The sequence below is a fragment of the Myotis daubentonii genome, chromosome 18 (assembly GCF_963259705.1).
Source record: "Myotis daubentonii chromosome 18, mMyoDau2.1, whole genome shotgun sequence".
Lineage (NCBI taxonomy): Eukaryota > Metazoa > Chordata > Mammalia > Chiroptera > Vespertilionidae > Myotis > Myotis daubentonii.
In genome coordinates, this window is record NC_081857.1 from 30,103,584 (window position 1) to 30,124,959 (window position 21,376).

The 21,376-nt window shown below is 55.8% G+C and overlaps 1 protein-coding gene and 1 pseudogene across 2 annotated transcripts; both read right to left on the bottom strand.

Moving 5' to 3' along the window:
• Window positions 1–339: 339 nt before the first annotated feature.
• Window positions 340–433, bottom strand: LOC132221507 (U6 spliceosomal RNA; annotated as a pseudogene).
• Window positions 434–5,873: 5,440 nt separating this feature from the next.
• On the bottom strand, window positions 5,874–20,173 carry NPR1 (natriuretic peptide receptor 1). Of its 2 annotated transcripts, XM_059675367.1 has the most exons (22): window positions 18,900–20,169; window positions 18,021–18,220; window positions 17,056–17,169; window positions 16,512–16,647; window positions 16,024–16,115; window positions 15,357–15,492; window positions 15,077–15,161; window positions 13,770–13,890; window positions 13,326–13,400; window positions 13,115–13,192; window positions 12,584–12,688; window positions 12,255–12,326; window positions 11,997–12,153; window positions 11,557–11,712; window positions 11,145–11,313; window positions 10,149–10,295; window positions 9,948–10,071; window positions 9,751–9,819; window positions 9,262–9,436; window positions 8,948–9,046; window positions 6,900–6,991; window positions 5,874–6,745 (listed from the first exon to the last, which is right to left on the bottom strand). In XM_059675367.1, the coding sequence occupies exons 1-22, from the start codon at window positions 19,612–19,614 to the stop codon at window positions 6,683–6,685; spliced, it is 3,180 nt and encodes a 1,059-aa protein (XP_059531350.1). In that variant the 5' UTR covers window positions 19,615–20,169; the 3' UTR covers window positions 5,874–6,682. The 2 variants fall into 2 exon arrangements, with proteins under 2 accessions (XP_059531350.1, XP_059531351.1); XM_059675368.1 differs by lacking the exon at window positions 8,948–9,046 and having other exon boundaries at window positions 18,900–20,173.
• Window positions 20,174–21,376: the final 1,203 nt, after the last annotated feature.

Below are 21,376 nucleotides of genomic sequence, written 5' to 3' on the forward strand. Positions count from 1 at the left end.
GTGCCCCGACAGGAACAGAACCCAACCCCTGACCTTTCAGTTTACCAATCAATTGATTTTTAAAAAAAATACCCTTAAAAGCAAAGAAACAAAAATAGAATAGTCACACTAAGTATATATTATGTCGTTTCATGTATACGAAGTTCTAGAATACTGAAAGTTATGGCAATAGAAGTGAGAATAATGGTTAGCTCCGAGGGGTGAGGGTTGGAGGAGGTATTGCTTGAGAAGGGACATTAAGGAGACTTAGAGGTGCTGGGAACAGTCACATCTTTATTTGGGTGAGGATTGCATGGTTTATTTGGGTGACTGCATATGTTTTTTGTTTGTTTCCCCAAAAAATATATGGAACACTTCATGAATTTGCACAGGAGCCATGCTAACCTTCTCTGTGTCATTCCAATTTTAGTATATGTGCTGCTGAAGCGAGCACTGCATACATGTGTTAAAATTTGTTGAGTTGTTCATTTTACTATGTATGTTTTACCTCAATTTTTAAAAATGGAACAAATAAAACCAAACTGAGCCATCACCTGTCATCTGTCAAGGTGGCAAAAATGGCAACATTTGAAAACAGTTGTCAAAGTTTTAGGGAATTAGTTACCCTCATGCATTGCTGGTGGGTGTGCAGGTTGGTAAACCCTATAAAGGGGTACTTTAGAATGGATATAAAAACTACAAATATGTATACCCTATGACTGGGCAATCCCACTCCTAGGAGTTTATCTTGCAGGTATTCTGCATGGGACAGACATGACATGAGGTGTAGGTATGAGATTAAACATTGTATACAATAGCAAGAGTTTGAAAACAGGTAAATGTCCACCAGCTAGGTTAATAGATTATGGTATATGCACAAAATTAATAAAATGCAACTGCAAAAGGAATAAGGAAGCTCTTTCTAAATAGATATGGAAAGCGAGATATTAAGTGAACTAAGATGCTACACTTTGTATAAGAAAGGGGAAGACAAATATATATTTCTTTCATTATTATTATTATTTTAAAATAGATTTTTATTCATTTCAGAGAGGAAGGGAGAGGAAGATAGAAACATCAATGATGAAAGAGAATTATTGATTGGCTGCCTCCTGCATGTCCCTACTGGGAATCCAGCCCGCAACCCCGGACATGTGCCCTTGACCGGAATCGAACCTGGGACCCTTGAGTCCGCAGGCCGATGCTCTATCCACTGAGACAAACTGGCTAGGGCTCTCTCTCATTATTGATATTTTATCTCTCTCCTTCTCCCTTCTTCTCTGAAATCAATAAAAATATTTTTTAATGTTAATAAATATCTCCATGGTAGAATTTTAGGTGTCTTTAATTTCTTCTCTGTGCCTCTTTATTATATAAGTGCGTGTCATTCTAGAAAACAAAGACATTAGTCTTCCTCTTTTTAAAAAAATATGTTTTTACTTATTTTAGTGAGAGAGGAAGGGACAGGGAGAGAGATATAGGAACATCGGTTGGCTGGTTGGCTGGTTGGCTGGTTGGCTGGTTGGCTGGTTGGCTGGTTGGCTGCCCCCCACTGGGGATCGAGCCCACACCCAGGAATGTGACCTAGGTGGGGATTGAACCAGCAACCTCCTGGTGCAAGGGATGACACTCAACCAACTGAGCCACACCAGCTGGGTGATTTTGGTCTTTTAAGAAAATCTCTATTAGAGCCCTAGCTGGTTTGGCTCAGTGGATAGAGCATCGACCTGCGGACTGAAGGGTCCTAGGTTCGATTCGATTCCCGTCAAGGGCACATGCCTGGGTTGTGGGCTCAATCCCCAGTAGGGGAGCGTGGAGGAGGCAGCCAATCAATGATTCTCTCTTATCATTGATGTTTCTATCTCTCCCTCTCTCTCTCTGAAATCAATAAAAATATGTTATTTAAAAAAGTCTCTATTAGAGGGGGGGGGAAAGGGCAATGGGGAAAACAAAAAGGGGGACATATGTAATACTTTCAACAATATTTATAAAAAAATAACAAAAGTCTCTATTAGATATATTTACTACTGCACAAATGAATTTAGTTCATTCTGAGCCTCATAATTTCTATGAAAACTCAGTTCCAACATCAGCAAAACAAAGACGCACCTTCCTTAGATGGCAGTTGAAGCGGCAAGCCCCCTTGTCCATAAACAAAAGGATTCCTTCAAAAGGAATTCTAATGATTGAAATCTCTCCATCTTCTTATGTCAGGAAGAATATTCTAGTTACAGCTGTTCAAAAATAGATTGGTTTGAGTTCCAAGTTCCTGAAAGTTTTCCAATAGAACGTGGAAGAATTCACAGATATTTTAAGAAAGATGTTGGGCTTGGATAGGCAGCTGGACTGCACAACTTCTACTTTCTCTTCTAAGATTTTTAGATCTTACCAGTACCTCTCACTGAGGGTTCTAATTGTGTGCTGTGTTTCACTTCCAGCTCTTCTGTGGACAGCAGGGACTTCTTACATGTAGCGTCATGGTTTGCATGATGTGGACTCAATAAACAAGCAAACACTTATCTAGTTCTCACCACTTGCCAGTCAGCATCCTAAGCTTGCATTGGGGAGAATTAACTCATGTAATCTTCAAAGCGACCCTACGAGATAGGTCTTCAGATCGTTCCCGTGTTTCAGAGCAGAAAGCTGAGACTTAGCAGAGTTGAGAAATTTGCCCAAGATTACATGGATTATGAGGGGCAAAGCTGGGATTTGAATCCAGGCAGGCTGTCTCCATAGTTAGCCTCTTCTTATCCAACATCATACTGCCTCTCACTTCAGAGATGTTTGAAATTGCTCTAATTCCAAACGCTGAGATCTATGCGGTATTCTACCCTGCTGGGAGTTTTGTGGGCTGACCTGCTCATGGGACATATCAGCAGGCAAAGTATGCCGTGTGCAGTCCACATTTGTTTTTTGTTGTTGTTTGTTTTAAATTAGCTTTATTGTTGAAAGTATTACAGATGTCCCCTATTTCCACCCACTGACCCCCTCCACCCTGCATCTGTCTCCCCTCCCCGTCCCCCTGCACTATTGTCTGTGTCCATGGATTATGATTATAGGGATACAAGTTCTTTGGTTAATCTCTTCCACCCCTCTCCTCCTGAAGTCTACATTTGAAAGCCAAAAGCAGAGAATAATAGTGAGATAGTTGCATCAAGTTCAGGCGTTTAACAGATGTACTTGATTATGGAATCTTTGCGATGGAAAGGTTCTTAAAGGACAACCAGCCCAGCCACTCACTCAATGATGCAATGCATGTAATAGGGAACTGAGTGGGTGGGATTTTTCCTACCTGGACCCCCTCACTAAACCTGGGCTTAGCACTACGGTCAAACGTGTTCCTGCCCACCGCCTCTTGTCTTCCTTGGTCTCCTCCTCCTCAGCATCTTTGCCTCTGCTTGATGCATCACCAAATTCATCAGCATCCTAACTCCTTCATCTTGGTGGTAAACACCTCGCCTGTAACCCTGCTTGCCTTCCAACTCAATGAGATTAAGTCTTCCTGGACAGCATTAGGTATTTTTTTATGGTTAATTTATTTGTTTTTATATTTTTACAGCTCCTGCAATTTAATTAAAAATGACTTTCAGGCTGCAAAACTGGCCTCTGCTGCTAATTAGATTCCACGGATCTGTCCAGGAAGGTAGAAATCATTTTTTTAAATAAACATATATATTTTTAAAGTATTACTTGCCCTGGCTGGAGTGGCTCCGTTAGTTGAGCATCGTCCCTTGCTGCAAAAGGTCGCCAGTTTGGTTCCTGGTCAGGGCACATGCCCAAGACTCGGGTTGGATGGTCAGTCCCGGTGCCTATAAGAGGCAACTGATCAATGTTTCTCTTTCAACCGATATTGCTCTCTCATGTCTCCCTTCCTCTTGCTCTCAAATCAATAAAAAACACATTTTTTAAAAGTTTAAAAAATTATTACTTAATGTACTGCTATGATATATTACCCAAGCTCTTGGACGTAGAGAAGGAGGGGGTGGGGAAGAGGGTATTTGTCTTGTCAACTCTACTTTTTCCCAGGCCCTGGTCTGGTGCAGAGCTGGTTGGGCGAGGGTTCCCTTTGCACACAGTCTACCGTGGGCCCTCCTACCCACAGCTGGACTTCAGCTGGGCCTTCCTACCCCCAGCTGCACGGCCTGCGCCCCCCCTCCCAGGGTGTCACGTGGACAGATGAGCTAACGTATGTGAAAGCCTTTGTCAACTCCAAGGCACAATTGAATGCCAAGGATTACTGTTGTTGTTCTTATTGTACTCCAGGGAAACCCTGTTGCCCACTCGGCCCTCCCAGCCCTACTCTGCGGGCCAGCCGGGGAAACTGCCAGGCCAGACTGCCCCTCCCTGCGGGCGGCGGTTCCTGGCACAGATCTGCCTCCCGGACTTGGAGGAGAGACGCTCTCTAACGTCGGACCCCCCACCTCTCGGTAATGGCTTTCCCAGGTCTTCCTGGCTTCAGGGACCTTCCTCCGGAAGGAAATCTTCTCGGTCGCAGTGAAAGTTCCCGAGCTGCAGAGATCACCCACTCCCAGGGCCTCTCCTGACGCCCACCCAGGCCCTCCCTCCAGCGTCAGCAGCAGAGCCAGGCTACCCCGGAAGGATCTGACGGGCAATTTCCTAGAATTGTCTTCCCGGAGTTCCTCAGTCATTGGGCTCCCCGCTCCCCTCCCCAAAGCCCAGTCTCTTTAGGTACCCAGCCCCCATGCCCAACATCTCAGGCCCTAGCCCTCCTTGGCAGATCCACTCTGCTCTGGGGGTGTCTACTACCCTTGGGAGGGGCGACGGGGGCAGGAGAGTCAGATGGTCACCAGGGCCCATAGGAAGTTGAGTATGCTGTGGTTACCAGGGCAACCATCCTTCTGTTAGGCCTTCCAGCAGAGGGTGAGGACTTGACCATGCAAGCTGCCTCTCCCAATAAATCAAAGCTGACTGAAGCCCAAAAGGGTGGGTAGGGAGCACAGAACATTAAGGTCACTGGACAAGGTCACATCCCAGACCACCACTTGTGTATCGGGGAGCACTGCCCTGAAGGCAGACCTCCAAGCTGCCCACCCCTACTTCCAGGTCCCACTGGGTGTGGGCTCCAGGAAGAGGCTTGGGGAGGGGAGGTGGGAGGAAGGGCCTGTCTGCACTTGATGGATGGTACTGAAGAAATGTCTGGCACTTTCTTTCCCCTTGGGGGAGGTGAAGCTGTAGCCACCTCTCCCCCCTCATCTGCATTCCTGCCTGCCTGCCTCTCAGGAAGGGGGTGGGGTGAGCTGCTGGAGCTGGGACAAGGAGGGCCCTTAGCCCAGCGGAGAGTCATTTTGCAAACTATCAGTCACAGCTGTCTACACTGGCATGGGAATGGAGAGACATGCGGACAATCCCGAAACCTCAATGGAATTAAAAAGGGATCCATATGTTCCCACCCCATCCCTTTTTCTGTGCTCCCAGGCCTCCTGGGGCAAAAGATGTGAGAGCTCTCCATTCAGTCCTCACTCCTTTTCCTGCTTCTGATTTTCATGCTCCTACTAGTACATGATTTGCCTTATGGACTGTGTTATTTGCGCTGAGTGTGAAAAAGCAATGTGTGTGTGTGTGTGTGTGTGTGAGAGAGAGAGAGAGAGAGAGAGAGAGAGAGAGAGAGAGAGAGAGAGAGAAACTGCTGGTATCTTAGCATAAATCAAGGCAGTAGCACCAAACCAGTCACTGAAATCTTCATTTTCACCTATTGCCAGTTAAAAAACAAACAGTTTCTCCCTCTCTCTCTTCTTTTTTGTTACTCCTCACCTGAGGAAACATGCCCTCGACAGAGACCTCGACTCTTCGGTGCCTGGGCTGATGCTCTAACCACTGAGAAACACTGGCCAGGGCTGCCAGTTTCTCTAAGAATGTGCTTGATAAAGCAGGAAAAAGTTACTAACATGTGATGGGTTTATTATAGTTATTTTAAATGAGTTAACAGGGCTTGTTTTCATTTATTGTACAGTAGATATCAGTAGATAAGCCCACAGAAACAAAAGCTCAAGAACTCTTAGGGTGGAAATGGTTCCTGGGATCAAGAGTGATGCATGCGCTGCCTGGGCAATGCGTCGGCTGTTCCCAGCTTGAGAAGCAGGTCTCATCTGACAGAGGGTGGAGAACATGGCTGTGTTTTCCGGCAACCCTCTCCCTCAAGAAGAGACACTGTCACTAGGATAACGATTGATTTTAATGGTCAGACCCGCCATACCTTGCCTCTCCCCTGCACACTGTATCCAGTGGTGGGTGGTGGGAGATAGGGGGTGTTTGTGGCAGTTGTGGGCTCCCCCCCCAGATTCACCTCTAAAACCTTTTGCTATTCCCCTTAAGATGGCTCTTCCCTTCCCCATAGAAGTCACAGTGTAGCCAGGTGGAGGGAGGCGGGCACAGGAGGGGCAGGAGGATCCAGGAACCCACACCCCAGCTTGGCCCGGGGTGGATAAGGGGTGTGGGTCCCTCTGGGCGTGGCGGTGGGCTTTGTTCTGGTTCTGTGAGCTCCGGGTTCTCTCCCCCGACACAGGTCCTCTTTCAGAGGTGGTATGTGGGGTCTCCACTGCAGTGAGCACACCTGAGTTGTTCAAACCCCTTCTCTTGATCCTCTGGCAACAGTGGGGCTGCGGTGGGTGAGGGTGAGGCCTGGACCCTCGCTGTCACCTCTGGCGCAGGAAGGGAGGTGTGGGAGGCCAGGAGGGAAGGCGAGTCAGCCTCGGGTGCTGTTCCCCCGCTCCCCCAGCAGCCAGTAGGTCCGAACTTTGCCTTTGCCCTGGAGGGAAATAGAAGAGGGGGTGGGGATGGGGAGTGGCAAGCCCATCTGCCAAATGATGGGAGTGGAAGTGGCTGCTTGAGAAGGGGCTTGAGGGAGGGCAGCCCGCTCTGGGACCCCAAGGGATGGTGACGATAGGGGCTTCCTTCTCTACCTTCATTTCTACATCCCCTCGGAGCTCCAGCTCGAAACCACCGAACTCCTCCAGGACAGCCTTGGTCTCCGAGGACAAGTGGATCTTCAGGGCTGAGGAGGATAAGGAGAAGGGAAGGTGAGGGATGCAAGAGAAGGGACCAGGGGAAATCAGGGACTGTGGGGGTAGAAAGATGCTCTCTCCTTCTTTCTGGTCTGGGAAGCTTCCTAATCAGAGTCCCACCCTCTCCATGGGGTGTCTGACCACACTGGCCTCTCTGCTGGCACCTGAGAGCTGTGTGATCTATCCATCCTTTACACTTAAATTAATTAAAACTCAATACAGGTACAAACTCAATGCCTGTTTCAAGACCACATTTCAAGCGATCAATAGCCCCTGTGACAAAGGCTCCCATGTGCGACAGCTCAGATTAGAGAACATTTTCATCACTGCAGCAAGTTCTATTGGACAGCACCCTCGCGCATCACCAGCCTCTAGAGCAGTGAGGGGGAACCTATGACACGCGTGTCAGACGTGACACACGAACTCATTTTTTTGGTTGATTTTTCTTTGTTAAATGGCATTTAAATATATAAAATAAATATCAAAAATATAAATCTGTTTTACTATGGTTGCAAATATCAAAAAATTTCTATATGTGACACGGCACCAGAGTTAAGTTAGGGTTTTTCAAAATGCTGACACGCCGAACTCAAAAGGTTCGCCATCACTGCTCTAGGCAGTCTAGCACAGTGGTCAGGACCTCAGAGTTTGGACCCTGCTCTGCCGTCTGAATGCCGGAGTGAGTGCCTGCTTGGGGAAGTCATGCGAACTCTCTGGGCTTCATTCTCCTAATCCGTAGCGAGCTGACAGGGACAGCGCCCATCTCAAAGCCCCGCTGTGAGGATTACATTTAACCTTCAAAAAGGGGACAGAATCTGGCACATGGGAAGCACTCCATCAGCAACTGCTGTCAGTTATCTACCTCACCACCCTCGTTTTCCCACTGGGGTCACTGAGGCCTAGAGGAGATCTTCCCAGGCTGCTGCGGTCAGACCTCGGCCTCCTGACTCCTGACCGGGTATCCCCACACCCTTTCTCTATCCATCTCCCTCTGAACTCGCTCCCACCACCCCTGGGTCTGCATCACAGTGGCCTTGTTTTGCTGTTTAACCATTTCTGAGGATGTGCTCCTTGAGAACTGCATCTCAGTGAGAGGCTCTCTCCTCCCCGGACAGCCCCAAGCACCGTGCCCAGGGAACATCTGCTGGACCAGAGCCCCACTTGGCCCCAAGTAGCCAGCCCTTCTTCCGCCATGAGGCTTGGATGGGGTCCACAGGGACGCTCCAGCCAACTGTGGGTCTGGGTCTTCGTATCCCAGGGCCCGGCTCTCACAGATTGCTCCATAAATGTTCACTGGGTTAAACTGTGTTGAATACAGCAGGAAGGCAGAAGATCAACAGGAAGCAGGAGCAAAGGAAGCGGTGGGAGCAAGCGTTTATTAGGTACCTACTGTGTGTCAGGGCTGTGCTAGGTTTTCTACAAGCCGAGACAGGCATCATTTTTTACAGATAAACAGCCGAGGCTCGGAAAAGTTGAATGACGGTTATGTGCTCCGCATGTATTACGGCTTCCTCATATAACTCTAGTGAGGCAGGTATTTATTCTCATTTTTACAGATGAGGAGCACGGAGACTCACAATGGTGTAGCAAATCCATACCCAGCTGGGTTAGGTGTAGAGCGGAGCTCCACACCCCAGAGGGCAGCTCTGAGCGTGCCTGACCACGCCCACGGGGAGCAGAGGGTTTCTAAAGGCGGGATTCCTGCTGGGAACTGCCGAGCAATGGCCTGGAAAGACTTTCCAAACATTTGGAAAGGCAGGGCAGCTAGGATCTGAGTCTCTGATTAGATGCAAGGGGATCTGCCCAGGTTGAGCTCTTAGGAGCAAGAGGCTGGGAGGAGAGAGGGCTAGGAGCTGGGGCAGGGATGGGACAGGCACAAGCGGTCCGGGCGACTTTCCTGGGCTCCAGCCACCCTGCCCTCCCATCCCCTTTAGGGGCCACCATACCTTCCCCGTTAGACTCCATTCTTGAGGCCGTGTTGACTGTGTCCCCAAAGAGACAGTAACGGGGCATCTTCAACCCCACCACACCAGCACACACGGGTCCTGGAGGGAGGAAGCCGGTCAGCGAGGGGGCCGGAGGGTGTTGGGGGGTGGGGGGGGTGGGGGGTGGGGAGGGAGGGAGGAGGATGGAGGGCGGCCACAGGGCGGAGCTCGGGCGCTCTGGGAGAGGCAGGAGGTGCATCTCAGGCCAGAGGAATGAGCCTCATCCCCGCAGCTCCGCCTTCGGGAGCCCCCTCCCCGCGCCTTGGGGGCCTCACCAGTGTGGATGCCGATGCGCAAGCGCAGCTGCTCCTGGGGCCGGTGGCGGATGTGGAAGGAGCGCACGGCGTCCAGCAGCGCCAGGGCCATGCGGGCCACCTCGCAGGCGTGCAGCCGCCCGTTCCGCACCGGGAGCCCCGACACCACCATGTAGGCGTCGCCGATCGTCTCCACCTGCGAGGGCGGGAGAGGGTGCAGCACCTGAAGGCTGGAACATTCCCTTCCCTGGGCCGCCCCCACCCCCGCGTGTACTATCATTCTGGACTCCCACCCGCCAGGCCAGGCGCTGGCTTTCCTCATCCGCCACCCCCCCATCCCCCTCCCCGCGCGGTTTCTCTGCCTGCCCCTGGGTCTCCTTGTGATGGATGCTCTCTCTCCCCATGCACCTTGGTCTCCTTTCAAAGATTCTACTTCCTCCTTCCCGTCACCTCTGTCTGACTCTGCCCCGGCGTCCGCCTGTCCCTTCCCACCCACGCTCACACCCTCACCTTGTACACATCGAAGTTGTCTATGACGGCATCGAAGCACGTGTACAGGTCATTGAGCAGCGTCACCACCTGGAAAGGAAGAGTAGGGCTCCACCTGGGCTTGGGTGCAAGGCGGAGCCAGAAGGCAGGCCTACGGGATGGCGATGGTGGACCAAGGGTACCTGCTCGGCCTTCACTGTGGCCGCTCCCTGACTCACCTGCATGGGTGTGCTCTCGGCGGACAGGGCTGTGAAACCCACAATGTCACTGAAGTAGATAGTCACGCTGTCAAAGGCTTCGGCCTCCACGGTCTCGCCGCGCTTCAGCTGCTCAGCCACTGAGCTGAGGGGTCAGGGATCAGAGGGTGAGGTGGGGCTGGCACCGGGGTGGCAGGGCACGTCGCCGGCACGGGCACTCACTGAGGCAGGATCTGGTAGAGCAGGGCCTCGGCCTTCCGCTTCTCCTCCAGGTAGGCCTGGGTCCGCTCCTCCACCAGCTCCTCCAGGTTGTTGGCGTACTGCTCCATGCGGGACAGCAGGTTGTCCAGGATGTTGCTGCTGTTCTCTCTGGGGGCGGGGAGCAGCAGGCAGGGGTGAGAGTGCGCCCACCCCAGGCCTCCACGGACCCAGGCTCCCAACCCACCTCCCAACGGCAGTGGGGATGCTGGAGAAGGCTGGGGATGAGGGGCACCGCTGGATGGGAGGGCAGGGGGAAAGGGTAGGAGGTACGTTGGGGTCATCTTTGAGATGCCAGGGTCAAGTATGAAGCTTCAGGCACAGCTATTTTGTTGGAACAGTGAGTTAGAAGGCGGCAGAAGAGGTGGGAAGGGACTCGGATGGACTGAGAACGCAGCAGGAGGGCACACAGGCTCCGAGGTGCATCTGGAGGCACTGGGCCCCAGGGTGGCACCCTGGGCAAAGGAGTTCACAGGATGGGCTGGGAGCTCCCATGCAGGGGAGGGGCCCCGTGTACTTTGCACACCAGGGAAGACTAGGGGCCCTGGGGGCTGGGCAGGAGGGGTGTGGGGAGGGGTGCTGTGGGAGGAGAGGGGGGATGAGAGGTGGGGACATCTGGGTCATTCGGTATTCACACGGTGCGGGGGGTGGGGTTGGGGGCTGTGAGGCTGTGGTGCTGCAGTAGCTACTGCAGGGATGAGACTTTGTTATTTTAAAGAGAGAGAGGAATGGGCGGGGGGTGGGGGGGAGAGAATTTGTTGTTACACTTATTTATACGTTCATTGGTCGATTCTTGTATGTGCCCCGACTGGGGATCGAACCCACAACCTTGGCATATTGGGACGATGCTCTAACCAACTGAGCCAGGCAGGGATGAGACTTAAGTGGGGGGTATATGGTGCGGGGGGGGGGGGGGTGGACAGAGGAGGCTGGGGGTGCTCCAGGCCTAAGGCCAGCGACCTGTTGAACTTTCTCAGCATCGTGCGGATCTGCTGGAAGGGTGGCCGCTCCTGGGGGTCTTCAGCCCAGCACCTCTGCATCAGGTGCCCCAGTTCCTCCAGGTGACTCTGCAGGTCCAGGGAGGGCCGGAACGGGGGCTGCTCACCCCGAGTCACCCGCTCGATGACCTCTGTGTGGTGGGGAGAAAGGGGCTCAGTGGCTGGGCCAGCCAAGGGCCTGTTGAGAGATGGGGTGGGGAAGGCCAGGACCCGGGCTTGGGGCAGTCATGCCTCAGGGTCACGGGCAACAATGGAGCAACGGGTGGTGGCTGGGCTTTGCAGGAGGAAGATGTGGTGGCATTTCCAGGCGTCTCTCTCTGGGGCTGAGGTAAGTAGAGACTGAGGCAGGGCTAGGGGACGGCATGTCCTCTTACCTTTGGGGCTGAGGTCCAAACCTTCCACGTGGAATACGCCGCTTCTCAGGGCAATCTCCTGAAGGATGATCCCAAAGCTGTAGATGTCACCGGCTTGGGAGCCCCGGACGGGGGGTGAGGCCATTCGCAGGAGCTCGGGGGCTGTCCACAGCTTTTCTGCGGGTCAGAGGGCAGGAGTCACAGGGTGAAGGGCCCAAAGCTAAAGGGAAACAAGGCTAGAGCTAGAAGGTTGGTCTGGGACGGATTTGGAGACACCAAACGAGTGCTAGAGCTAGACGAGGCCTGGAGACTTCGTCGGACTCCTCGCTCGTTCTACTGGTGAATGAGCTGAGCAAGAGTCAGGAGAGGCGTGCGTGCTCAGGCCCATCCGAGACCAGGCACAGCCTCCCTGCTGGGCTGGCCTTCAGTCAGGATTGGGGACAGCGTGGGTCTGAGCTCACTGGCGTAGAGGGTGTGTCCTTGGTCAGGCTCTGGGTCCCTGAAGCTCTCGAGCCCATAGTCAGTGATCTTGAGCACAAATCGACCGTCTACCACACAGTTGGATGACTTGAGGTTCCCGTGGGAGCAGATGGCCCCACTGTGCAGGAACTGCATGCCCTGGAGAACGAGGAGGCAGGGGTCTGGGGTATGAGGGGGACTTACAACCCCGGCCAGAGAAGCACGCCTCCCCCACGTCCAATGGGCTCTCCGGGACCTACCTTGACGATGTCATTGGTGAGAGAGTACCGGAACATCCAGTCCAGGGTGATGCTCTCATTTTCCAGAATGTCCTACTGGGCAGTGAGAGTCAGCCCTGTGGCCTGCAGACTCCCCCGGAGAGGAGTGCAGGGGCCCTACTGCCGTCAAGTGGCAGAACAGGAGAAACTTTGTATTTACTTTGGTGCCACTGCCCTTCCCCGCCCCCCCCCACCCCCACCCCCGTCCCATTTTACAGATGGGGCAAATAAAGGTCAGAAAGAGAGAGGGCCTGCCCGGGGCTAGAGCCAGGGCTAGACCCAGGTTTCCTGACTCCCCTTGGTCCCCTCACCTGCAAGCTTCCACGGGGGCAGTACTCAGTGAGGATACAGATGTTGGGGGGATCGGTGCAGGCACCCACAAACCTGGTCAGGTGGTCATTCTGTATATCCCGCATCTGTAGGTGGGAGCCAGCATCAGGAGCCTGACAGAGACCTCACTCCTCAAGCTGTCCCCCACCCTCAAGGACCACTCACTCTTCTTAACTCTGTATTTATTCTCCAGACATTCTAGGGCCTTCCCTGGTGATTCCCACCCGTGTTCTGTGGCCCACCATCCCTCCACATCTGCTCCCCACTCCCCCTGCCTCCCAAGCCCTCCACCCGCCCAGGGCGTCAAGTATGGCCCCTCGAGGACCTTCCTCCAGGACATGTCCAGGTGTCCTTTCCCCATCCATGACGCCCTCCTCCCACGGGCAACATGCCAGGGCCCCTCCTGGGGCTACAGACGACCCTGAGGTCCCTCCATAAGCAGTGCTGTTGGCCAACCTCCCCTGTCCCCCTGGGGTGCTCCCGCAGGCCACTGCCTCACTCCCCTACATTACATGCTTCAGCTCAAACAGGACTTTTCTTGTCAGCTCAATGCGTTTACGGTTCACACTTTTCACAGCCACGAGGTTGCCCTGGGCAAGGAATGGAGACTGTCACTGTGAGGAGATGGGACCTGCAGCTGCTCCTCACAGCCCACCATGCCTCCCGGGCCCTCCCTGTCCTGTCAGAGAGCAGCCTGCCCCAGGCCCCAGGCCCCAGGCCCACCTTATAATACACCGTCTTGGCAAAGACCTGGAACTGGCCCTCTGTGGTGAGGAGGGAGCCGTAATTGGAGCCTCTCTGAAGGGAGGGAGAGCAGGAGGGACGGTCAGCCCGTGGGCCCCACCATGGGCCCCGCTCTCCCTACTAATGGCTTGAGCTTGGTCTTCACTGCCTCCTTCCACATCATGACACCCGCCCCTCACTTGCTTTTTCCCTTTAATGTACTGTCACATAGACTATCTCCAACCTTTGAAGAAGCCTCTACCGGAGGCTCTTAGATGTAACCACTATCTGAGCGTCTCAGAGAGGGGCGTGACCTGCCCAAGGTCACACAGTGAAGACAGCTGGGGTTGGAACCCTGCTCTCTCCCTGACCCATCAGGCACTGCCCTCCCCCCACCCCATCCCCAGCTGTCCCTCAAGTCCCCCCCAATACCAGCGTTCTTACCCCACTCAAGGTCAGCCGGCTGCCCGCACTCCGGAGGTGCCTCTCCAGGCTGCTGGGCTGCAAGTCCTCCCAACGCACCCGCCACAGCTCTGAGGCCAGTTCCTTCTCCAGCTGCATCTTCCTGCGGCATGACACTGGCCTCTGAGCCCCTGACCCCGCGTGGGGAGGCTCTGACCCATACCCCCTTCCCAGAGCCCTGGCACCACTGCCTGAGCCGAGCCGAGAGCAGCCCCACTGCTCTGGAGGCCGGTCTCAGGATGGCCCCTGGCTGAAAGCCGGGAGGTGTGGGTGAATTTCTGCCTCACCGGGAACTTGGGGCAGTCACTTTATTTCTTTGAGTCTCACGTCTTCATGTCCAAATGTCCTCATTTGGAAACGGGGAACCTCGATATTTGTTTCAAAAGCATTGTTATTGTTAGGTTAGGTGGCTCAGGAGGCGGTGGAGAAGGCGTGGTGAATCCACGTGCCCTGTCCTGGGGGTACGTGGGTCTCCCGGGGACGCAGAATAAACCTTTTCCTTTCCTTTCTTTTCTGATTCACTGGACTCTATTTCTTGCGCCGCCTCCTGAGCCACCTAACCTAACATTTATAAGAATGAAAAGAGCCCTGACCGGTTTGGCTCAGTGGATAGAGCATTGGCCTGCGGACTCAAGGGTCCCAGGTTCGATTGCGGTCAAGGGCATGTGCCTTGGTTGCGGGCGCATACCCAGTGGGGGAGTGTGCAGGAGGCAGCTGGTCAATGTTTCTCTCTCATCAATGTTTCTAACTCTCTATTCCTCTCCCTTCCTCTCTGTAAAAAATCAATAAAATATATTTTAAAAAAAACAAAGAATGAAAAGAGATGTTGTGTGGGAGGGTCTCTACATAGTACGTGATCAGCCAGCACCGATTTTCTCCCCTCCCTCTATCCTTAACTTCTCCACTGGAAGGCAGGCACAGGGCTCATCGGCCTGCCCTGCTAGCAGGGCCCGATCCCAAAGGGTCCGAACCACTGCTTCCATCCCGTCAGCAAGAGCAGGGGGGACAAACCGGCCCCTGGGCCAAGATCCAGGCCTTTCTGAGGCCACTCCATCCCCCACCCCCCTGCTGTCTGGGATCACCTCCCTCTCCCTGGGCACTCCTACCCCTACCCGTTTCCTCCCTTCTTCCTTGTGTCCTAAGGCCTTTTAGTCTCTTTTCTCCAGCGGCCTTCCCCTGCTGTGCCCGCACCCTTCCTGCCTTCCCTCTGCATCCTTGCCGCCTCCCCCGAGTCTGGCTGGTTCTCCGGGTCTCCCAGCCTCACTCACCACCCTCACCCCAAGGCTCACCTGTATATGAAGATGGAGACGATCAGGATGCTGAGCAGAGAGAGGCTGCCTACCAGTGCCAGCACCTCCAGGGTGGAAAAGTGGGCTGTGGGAGAGAGTGCGAGTTGCAGCAAGAAAGAGTTCGGTTAGACAGCAGGAGGAGTGCCTTCTAACGGTCAGCCAGTGCACTCGGATGATGGATGAAGGAAGGAAAAGGCAGGAGTCTTTCCAGAAAACTCTCAGTGTGGGGGGAGGGGAGCAGTGTCTCAGAATGGAGATCTGGATGGCAAGGGGCAGGCACCTTGGTTGCAGGCGGGGTCCTCGTTGTCAAAGCCGCACTTGGGGATGTCAGGAGGCGGGTATCCTAGGGGCCAGTGCAGTGTGCGCCCTGCCACAGCCACCAGCTCCTGGGAAGTCCCGTTGAAGTTCAGGACGACCTATGGGGGGGGGGGGGGCAGGCACGGTGAGCGGGCAAGACCTCCTGTCCTGTAGGGTAGTCCTGCCTCCCACCTACCCCATCTCTGCTTCCAGGCCCTTTAACTGGGATGTCAACCCTGTATCAAACCCCTACTGTGAGTGACACAGAGACCCCACACCTGTGCCCCAGGTCATTAGAGTGGAATAACAAACACAGTGTGTGTTCACCTTGGCTCTGAGCTGCCCGTCTCTGTGGGAGGGGTTCTGTGACCTTAGGAGACACTGGACTTCCTGAGGGCAGGGCTGTGCTCCCTCCTCAGACATGGGGTTCCCCAAGGGTAATGCCTGTGAGTCCCTATCATTCTGGTTGATCCCCCCACTAGAGCTTTAATCCAGGGCTCTCCATCAGTGACAAGCATAGTAGGTAACTTCAGAGTAGACAGATGCCCTGCCAGGGCTGGGGGGCGGGGGGGGGGGGGAGGCGGGGAAGGCCGGGAGAAGAGGGGTGAGGTGTCTTTCTCAGTTGGCATTGTCTTCGGGCACAGCCTTACCCGAAAGGCACTAGTCTCAGGATCCATATCCCAGAGGGAGAAGTCAGTCTCTCGGTCTCCATTGCTGTCGATTTTCAGGTGTCCTGTCACACCTGGGGGCGTGGAGGAAGATGGCTGTGTTTTGAGGGAGTGGAAGAAAGTTCAGGGACCCCCCCCCCACATGCACACACACCTCATCTGATCCCTTGATTGTCTCTGCCTTGCCCTCCAAACACACACACACACACACACACACACACACACACACACATACGGAATGATAATAAAAGGGACAGACGCTTCAGCCACAGGACTGATGGGCGCTGGATACTCAGAAGGATTTCTTGATGGAGCTCGGGAGAGAGGGCAGGAGGGCAGGAGGGCCTACAGGAAGCTGTGGGAGACTGGCGGGGGCGAGGGACTGCCGTGCGGCAGGACTAGCGGCTCCCCACGGCCTCCCGCCCGGCGCAGTCCCAGGCAGGCCGTTCTCGCCACCTCCAGGCCCTGACCTTGGAAGCTCCGGTTCCACATCCGCTGGGTGATGCCCTCCCCGTCGGTGACGGCTCCCCCATGGGCCAGGGTCTCTGTCACCGCCTGGACGAAGAGCAGGAGCCCGTCGTGGAAGGACGCGGGGATGGTGTTCACCTGCGGGGACAGCGGAGCCTCACTGGGTGGGATGTGGAGGGCACACAGTGGGTGCTGGGGGGAGGCACTGGGAGTGCTGGGAGCTGGGAAGGGATGGGAGAAAACATCCCCACAGGACAGCAAGGTTTTGCTATGGATAAGATGCCTCTGCATAGACCACCGCTTCGCATGCCCCTGGGCAGGGGGGGCAGGACAGATCACTCCCCTTTGACTGTGAGGACCTGAGATTCGGAGGTTGAACTGGTCAGCGCCACCTCCCAACCCCCAGAGATACAGAAACAAGGGGCAGGGAACGAAGGGGAGGCCTGGGGATCCTGGGATGGCTGAGAGGACAGGGTGGAGACTGGCAGGGGGCCATGGAGGGGGGGCTGGAGGTCCACAGTGGAGGGTCCCAGGGCCCCGTCCTACCAGGCCGTCCTCCAGGGTGAAGTTGAACTGCTCATGAGCCAAGTGCTTCAGCTGCTGCAGGAATTCCGCGTACTCAGGGTTATCTGGCTCTTTGTACGTAATGATTTTGGCAGCCTGAGGAAGGGGTCAGTGGAGAGGGGTGAGCTGGGAGCTGATCCACCTTCCCAGTAGCCTGGGACCCACCTCCCAGAGCTGCATCTCTGCTCAGCTTAAGGTCAAACTGGACCCCATATCCTGGGTGAGGTGCTGACTGCTCCAAAGCAGGGGACCCAAAGGGAGGGCTTCTCCCAGTCCAGTGAGTCTGCGGGACTTGGACATCCTTCCACCTCAAGCCTACGCACACATCCTTTTACCCTCCAGCTCTGAGCCCCCTGTCCCTCCATACACCTCTAGACCCAGGCCCCTGCGCTCCGTCACCTAACTCCCTGTGAGCATCAAGAATTCCTTTTCTGCCCTGGCCGGTTTGGCTCAGTGGATAGAGCAGTGGTTCTCAACCTTCTGGCCCTTTAAATACAGTTCCTCATGTTGTGACCCAACCATAAAATTATTTTCATTGCTACTTCATAACTGTAATGTTGCTGCTGTTATAAATCTAATGTAAACATCTGATATGCAGGATGGTCTTAGGCGACTCCTGTGAAAGGGTCGTTCGACCCACAGGTTGAGAACCGCTGGGATAGAGCGTGGGCCTGCCCACTGAAGTCTCCCAGGTTTGATTCCGGGTCAGGGCACATGCCCAGGTTGTGGGCTCAATCCCCAGTAGGGGGCGTGCAGGAGGCAGCTGGTCAATGACTCTCTCTCATCATTGATGTTTCTATCTCTCTCCCCCTTCCTCTCTGAAATCAATAAAATATATTTTAAAAAGAAAGAAAGAACTTCTTCTCTAGAATCATTTCAGATAATGCAGGACCCAGTGCCCAGAAACTACGTGTCACCAGTTGAGAGTCCCACCCCCTGGCACTCACCTGAAAGGCCCGGTGGGCACTGACATCCTGTCCATCCCCGCGCTCCCAGGGCCTGCGGGAACCAAGGCCCTGTGCACCTTGCAGGCTTTGCCCGAAGAGATCCAGGTGGAAGAAAGCATAGTCCTCCCCACTGAGGCCAGCTTCCAGGGCCAGAAGCATCAGGGTTCTGAAGACATCCGGGGAGCTGCAGATGTAGATGACTGGGGGGAAGGAGGAGGGTCAGAGAGAAAAGCCCAGGTGTTGGGGAGGGGGAGACTCTCCAGGTAGGGAAGCTGGGGCACCCAGGGGGTCGTTCAGAGACCCTGTGGTAGGTTGGGTGGACCTCCTGCCTCGGTACAGGCTGTGGCGGGAGAAAGATGGAGAAGGGCAGGAGGTGGAGGTGGGAGGGAGAAGGGAGCAGAGGGGGGGAGGTCGGTCAGGAGGGGGGGCGGAAGGAGAGGAAGGCCAGCTGGAGAGGGGCCTGGAGAGGAGCTGGTGTGTGGGAGCAATGGGAGGAGAAGATGGAGGAAGGAGCCAGGCTGTTGGGAAGAGAGAAAATGGGCGAGAGAAAAGGGATGGGAACTAAGCCAGGAACCTACTGCGTGTCAGGGTGGCAGCAGGCACCCCTTCCCGCCGTGAACTCGCTAGGAGCTGGAGGGCAGGAAGGAGGTGGGGGAGTGGGGTAGGTGGGAAGGGAGAGGGCCACGGGACCGGGAAGAGAAGGGGCTGGAAAAGGAGAAGGAAATGGGAACTCAGAGCTGGAAAAGGCCGGGGAGGCTGAGACAGGAACGTGAGGAGGAGGAGGAGGAGGAGGAGGAGGAGGAGATGGAGGAGGAAGAAACAGGACGTCCAGGAACCTCCCGGGGGTTCGAGGGGCTCTGGGCCCCGTGCGCCTCTCACCTCGGCCCTTGCGCTGCACGGTGCGCAGCAGCTTGGCGTAGTGGTCGCGGTCGCCCTCGGCGAACTCCAGGTGGTCCACCGTGATGTTGAGACGGTCGCGGACCCGCAGGTACAGCCCCTCCACGACGAAGAAGCAGGGCTGGTCGTCGCCCGGCCGGTAGGCGTAGAGCACGAGCGCCCGGCGCTCCCAGCCCAGCCGTCGGTGCAGCGCCGCCACGAAGTCGCCCAGCTTGGCGTGGCTGGGCCCGGCGCGCGTGGTCAGCGCGTACTCGTCCTTGGCCCCGAAGCCCAGCGCCGGGGCGCCGGCCGTGAGCAGCGGCACCCGCCAGTGCGCGGTGAAGCGCCCCACCGGGGCGGCGGCGTACACGCAGCCGGGGCCCAGGAACGCGGCGGGCGCGTGCTCCCACTTGAGGTCCACGGCGGCCAGGGGCGCGGCGGTGTCGGAGCAGACGCCCCGCGCGTCCTCGCTGCTGCCCAGCACCGTGCGCACCGTCCAGCCGGGCAGCCAGTCGGGCCGCGCCTGCACCCGCGCCAGGGCCAGCTCCACGGCCGGGCCCACGCGCGCCCAGGACCACGGGTACGAGGTGTTGGCGAGCGGCAGCACCACGGCCACCGTCAAGTTGCCCGCGTGGCTGCCCCGGAGCCACAGGAGCAGCAGCGGCGGGAGCAGCCACAGGCGCGAGCGGGCGCCGGCGGGGCACCCGGGGCGCGGCATGGCCTCAGCGGGCGCCGCGGCGGGCGGGGGCTCCCACCATGGCCTCCGCGGTCCCCTCGCGCTCAGGGCGCGCCCCGGCGGGAGTGCGGTGGAGCGGGCGAGGGCGCTCGCCCCGCGGAGCTCCGTCCCCTCCAGCGGCTAAGTCACGGTCACGGTGCGGGGCGGGCGGGAGGGCGGACCCGGACAGCCGCGACGGCGAGGTGCGGGGAGGGCGCTGCGAGCAGGTGGGCGCGAGAAGGGGAGCCCGAGCGGAGGGGGCCGGAGGGAGCTAGTTGTGTGTGTGTGTGTGAGAGAGAGAGAGAGAGAGAGAGAGAGAGAGAGAGAGAGAGAGAGAGAGAGAGAGAGAAGGAGCGCTCGCTGGGTCAGGGGAGAAGGTAGGAGATGGCACGAGGGAGGAAAAAGGGGAGTGCGCGCTGTGCGTGCGGGAGCGCGGCCCCAGCGAGTCTGCCAGGAGAGGCGTCCGGCTGGCCCAAGTCTCCGGCTGTCCGGGGGGGGGACAGGGGAGGACCCGAGCCAAGCTCCTACCCCTCCCTCCCGGACTCTTCCCCTCCCAGACTCGGTATCAGCCGAGCCAATCCGGACCTTTAACTCCTTCCTCCCCGCCCCCAAGCCGCGGGCTCGCCAGCGCCCAGAGCCTGAGCGCTGTCCCCCGGTCCCTCTGCCGGCTCCTTGACCCCCCAACGCCCGCCCGCCCGCCGGCTCAGAGAGGCGGCCGCGCGGAAGGACTGAACGGAGAAGCGTGTGGGACCCCCGGGGGCCTCTGCCCTCCCCTCCTCCCGGGTTCCGCCTGGGGAGGAAGGAGGTGCTGGTCCGGGATCTCGGCAGGAGAAGGTGTGCGTGTGCGATGTGTGTGTCTGGGAGTGAGGGGTTTCTGGAAAAGACGTTCAAGTAGGTGAACCCCAGGGTCCTGATGACCCAGACCCTCCAGGACGCCCCTCCACCCCCGTTAAAGGGATCGGCGGAGAACAGGGGCAGGTGGGAGGGCGGAATTAGCTCTTTAGTTCCTAAAGGGTTATTAGGCCGAGGAGGGAGCGTGCGGGTGGTTGGAGAGGGAAGAGGGGTGACCTCCGGGCCGCTCCGGGAATGTAACTGTGTGTGTCGTGTTGAGAAGGATTGCTAAAATGGGTTTCGTGGTGGCGGCGAGAACTAGTGTTGGAAGTGACCAGCGGAGGGGAAGGTTTGGGCGTCCTTACTTGACGGCTGGGCGGCTAGACCGGATCGCTGTAGAACCAGTCTGCCCTCTAGTGGTCAGTGGGCGTCATTGACGGTATTGGGCCACCAAGCTCTCCAACCCGGCGCCCAGGCCAGGACCCAAGGCTTGCAAACAGTTGCGGGGGACCTAATAAGGGTTAGGCGCCAGCTAGAATCTCAGGGCGCATCGTCCTGGCAGCAGGCACCCCTTTTGCTAAGGGCAAAAAGAGAAGTAGGTAGAGAGCCTGTACCTCAAGAGCTCTATTTGGGACAGACAGTCATAACGTAGCATCGTTAAGCACGACAATATAGAGACAGATAAATTAAGCAGAGGTCCAGATGAAAACTATTCTTCTGCCTGCCTTGGGACCAGGAAAAACTTCAAGGAGAAATATTTCAACAAGGGTAGAAGGATGAGAAAAGTATTCTGTGTAGAGAGAGCAGAAACTGAAGTATGTTTTCTATATAAAGAATTTTAGGAGAATTTTGAATATTTCTATGGTTAGAAATATTGGGTGTCGTAGCCCAACTTAGGATGGCAGGCACATTTTGTTTGGCCTGCATTTTCTCT

Excerpts from the sequence above, each read along its gene's own strand:
- NPR1 (XM_059675367.1), bottom strand. The coding sequence starts at position 19,614 with ATGCCGCGCCCCGGGTGCCCCGCCGGCGCCCGCTCGCGCCTGTGGCTG. Across the intron at positions 13,193-13,325 it reads CCAAGACGGTGTATTATAAG|GGCAACCTCGTGGCTGTGAA; the intron begins GTGGGCCTGGGG and ends TTCCTTGCCCAG. Across the intron at positions 9,437-9,750 it reads ACAACTTCGATGTGTACAAG|GTGGAGACGATCGGCGACGC; the intron begins GTGAGGGTGTGA and ends CCGCCCTCGCAG.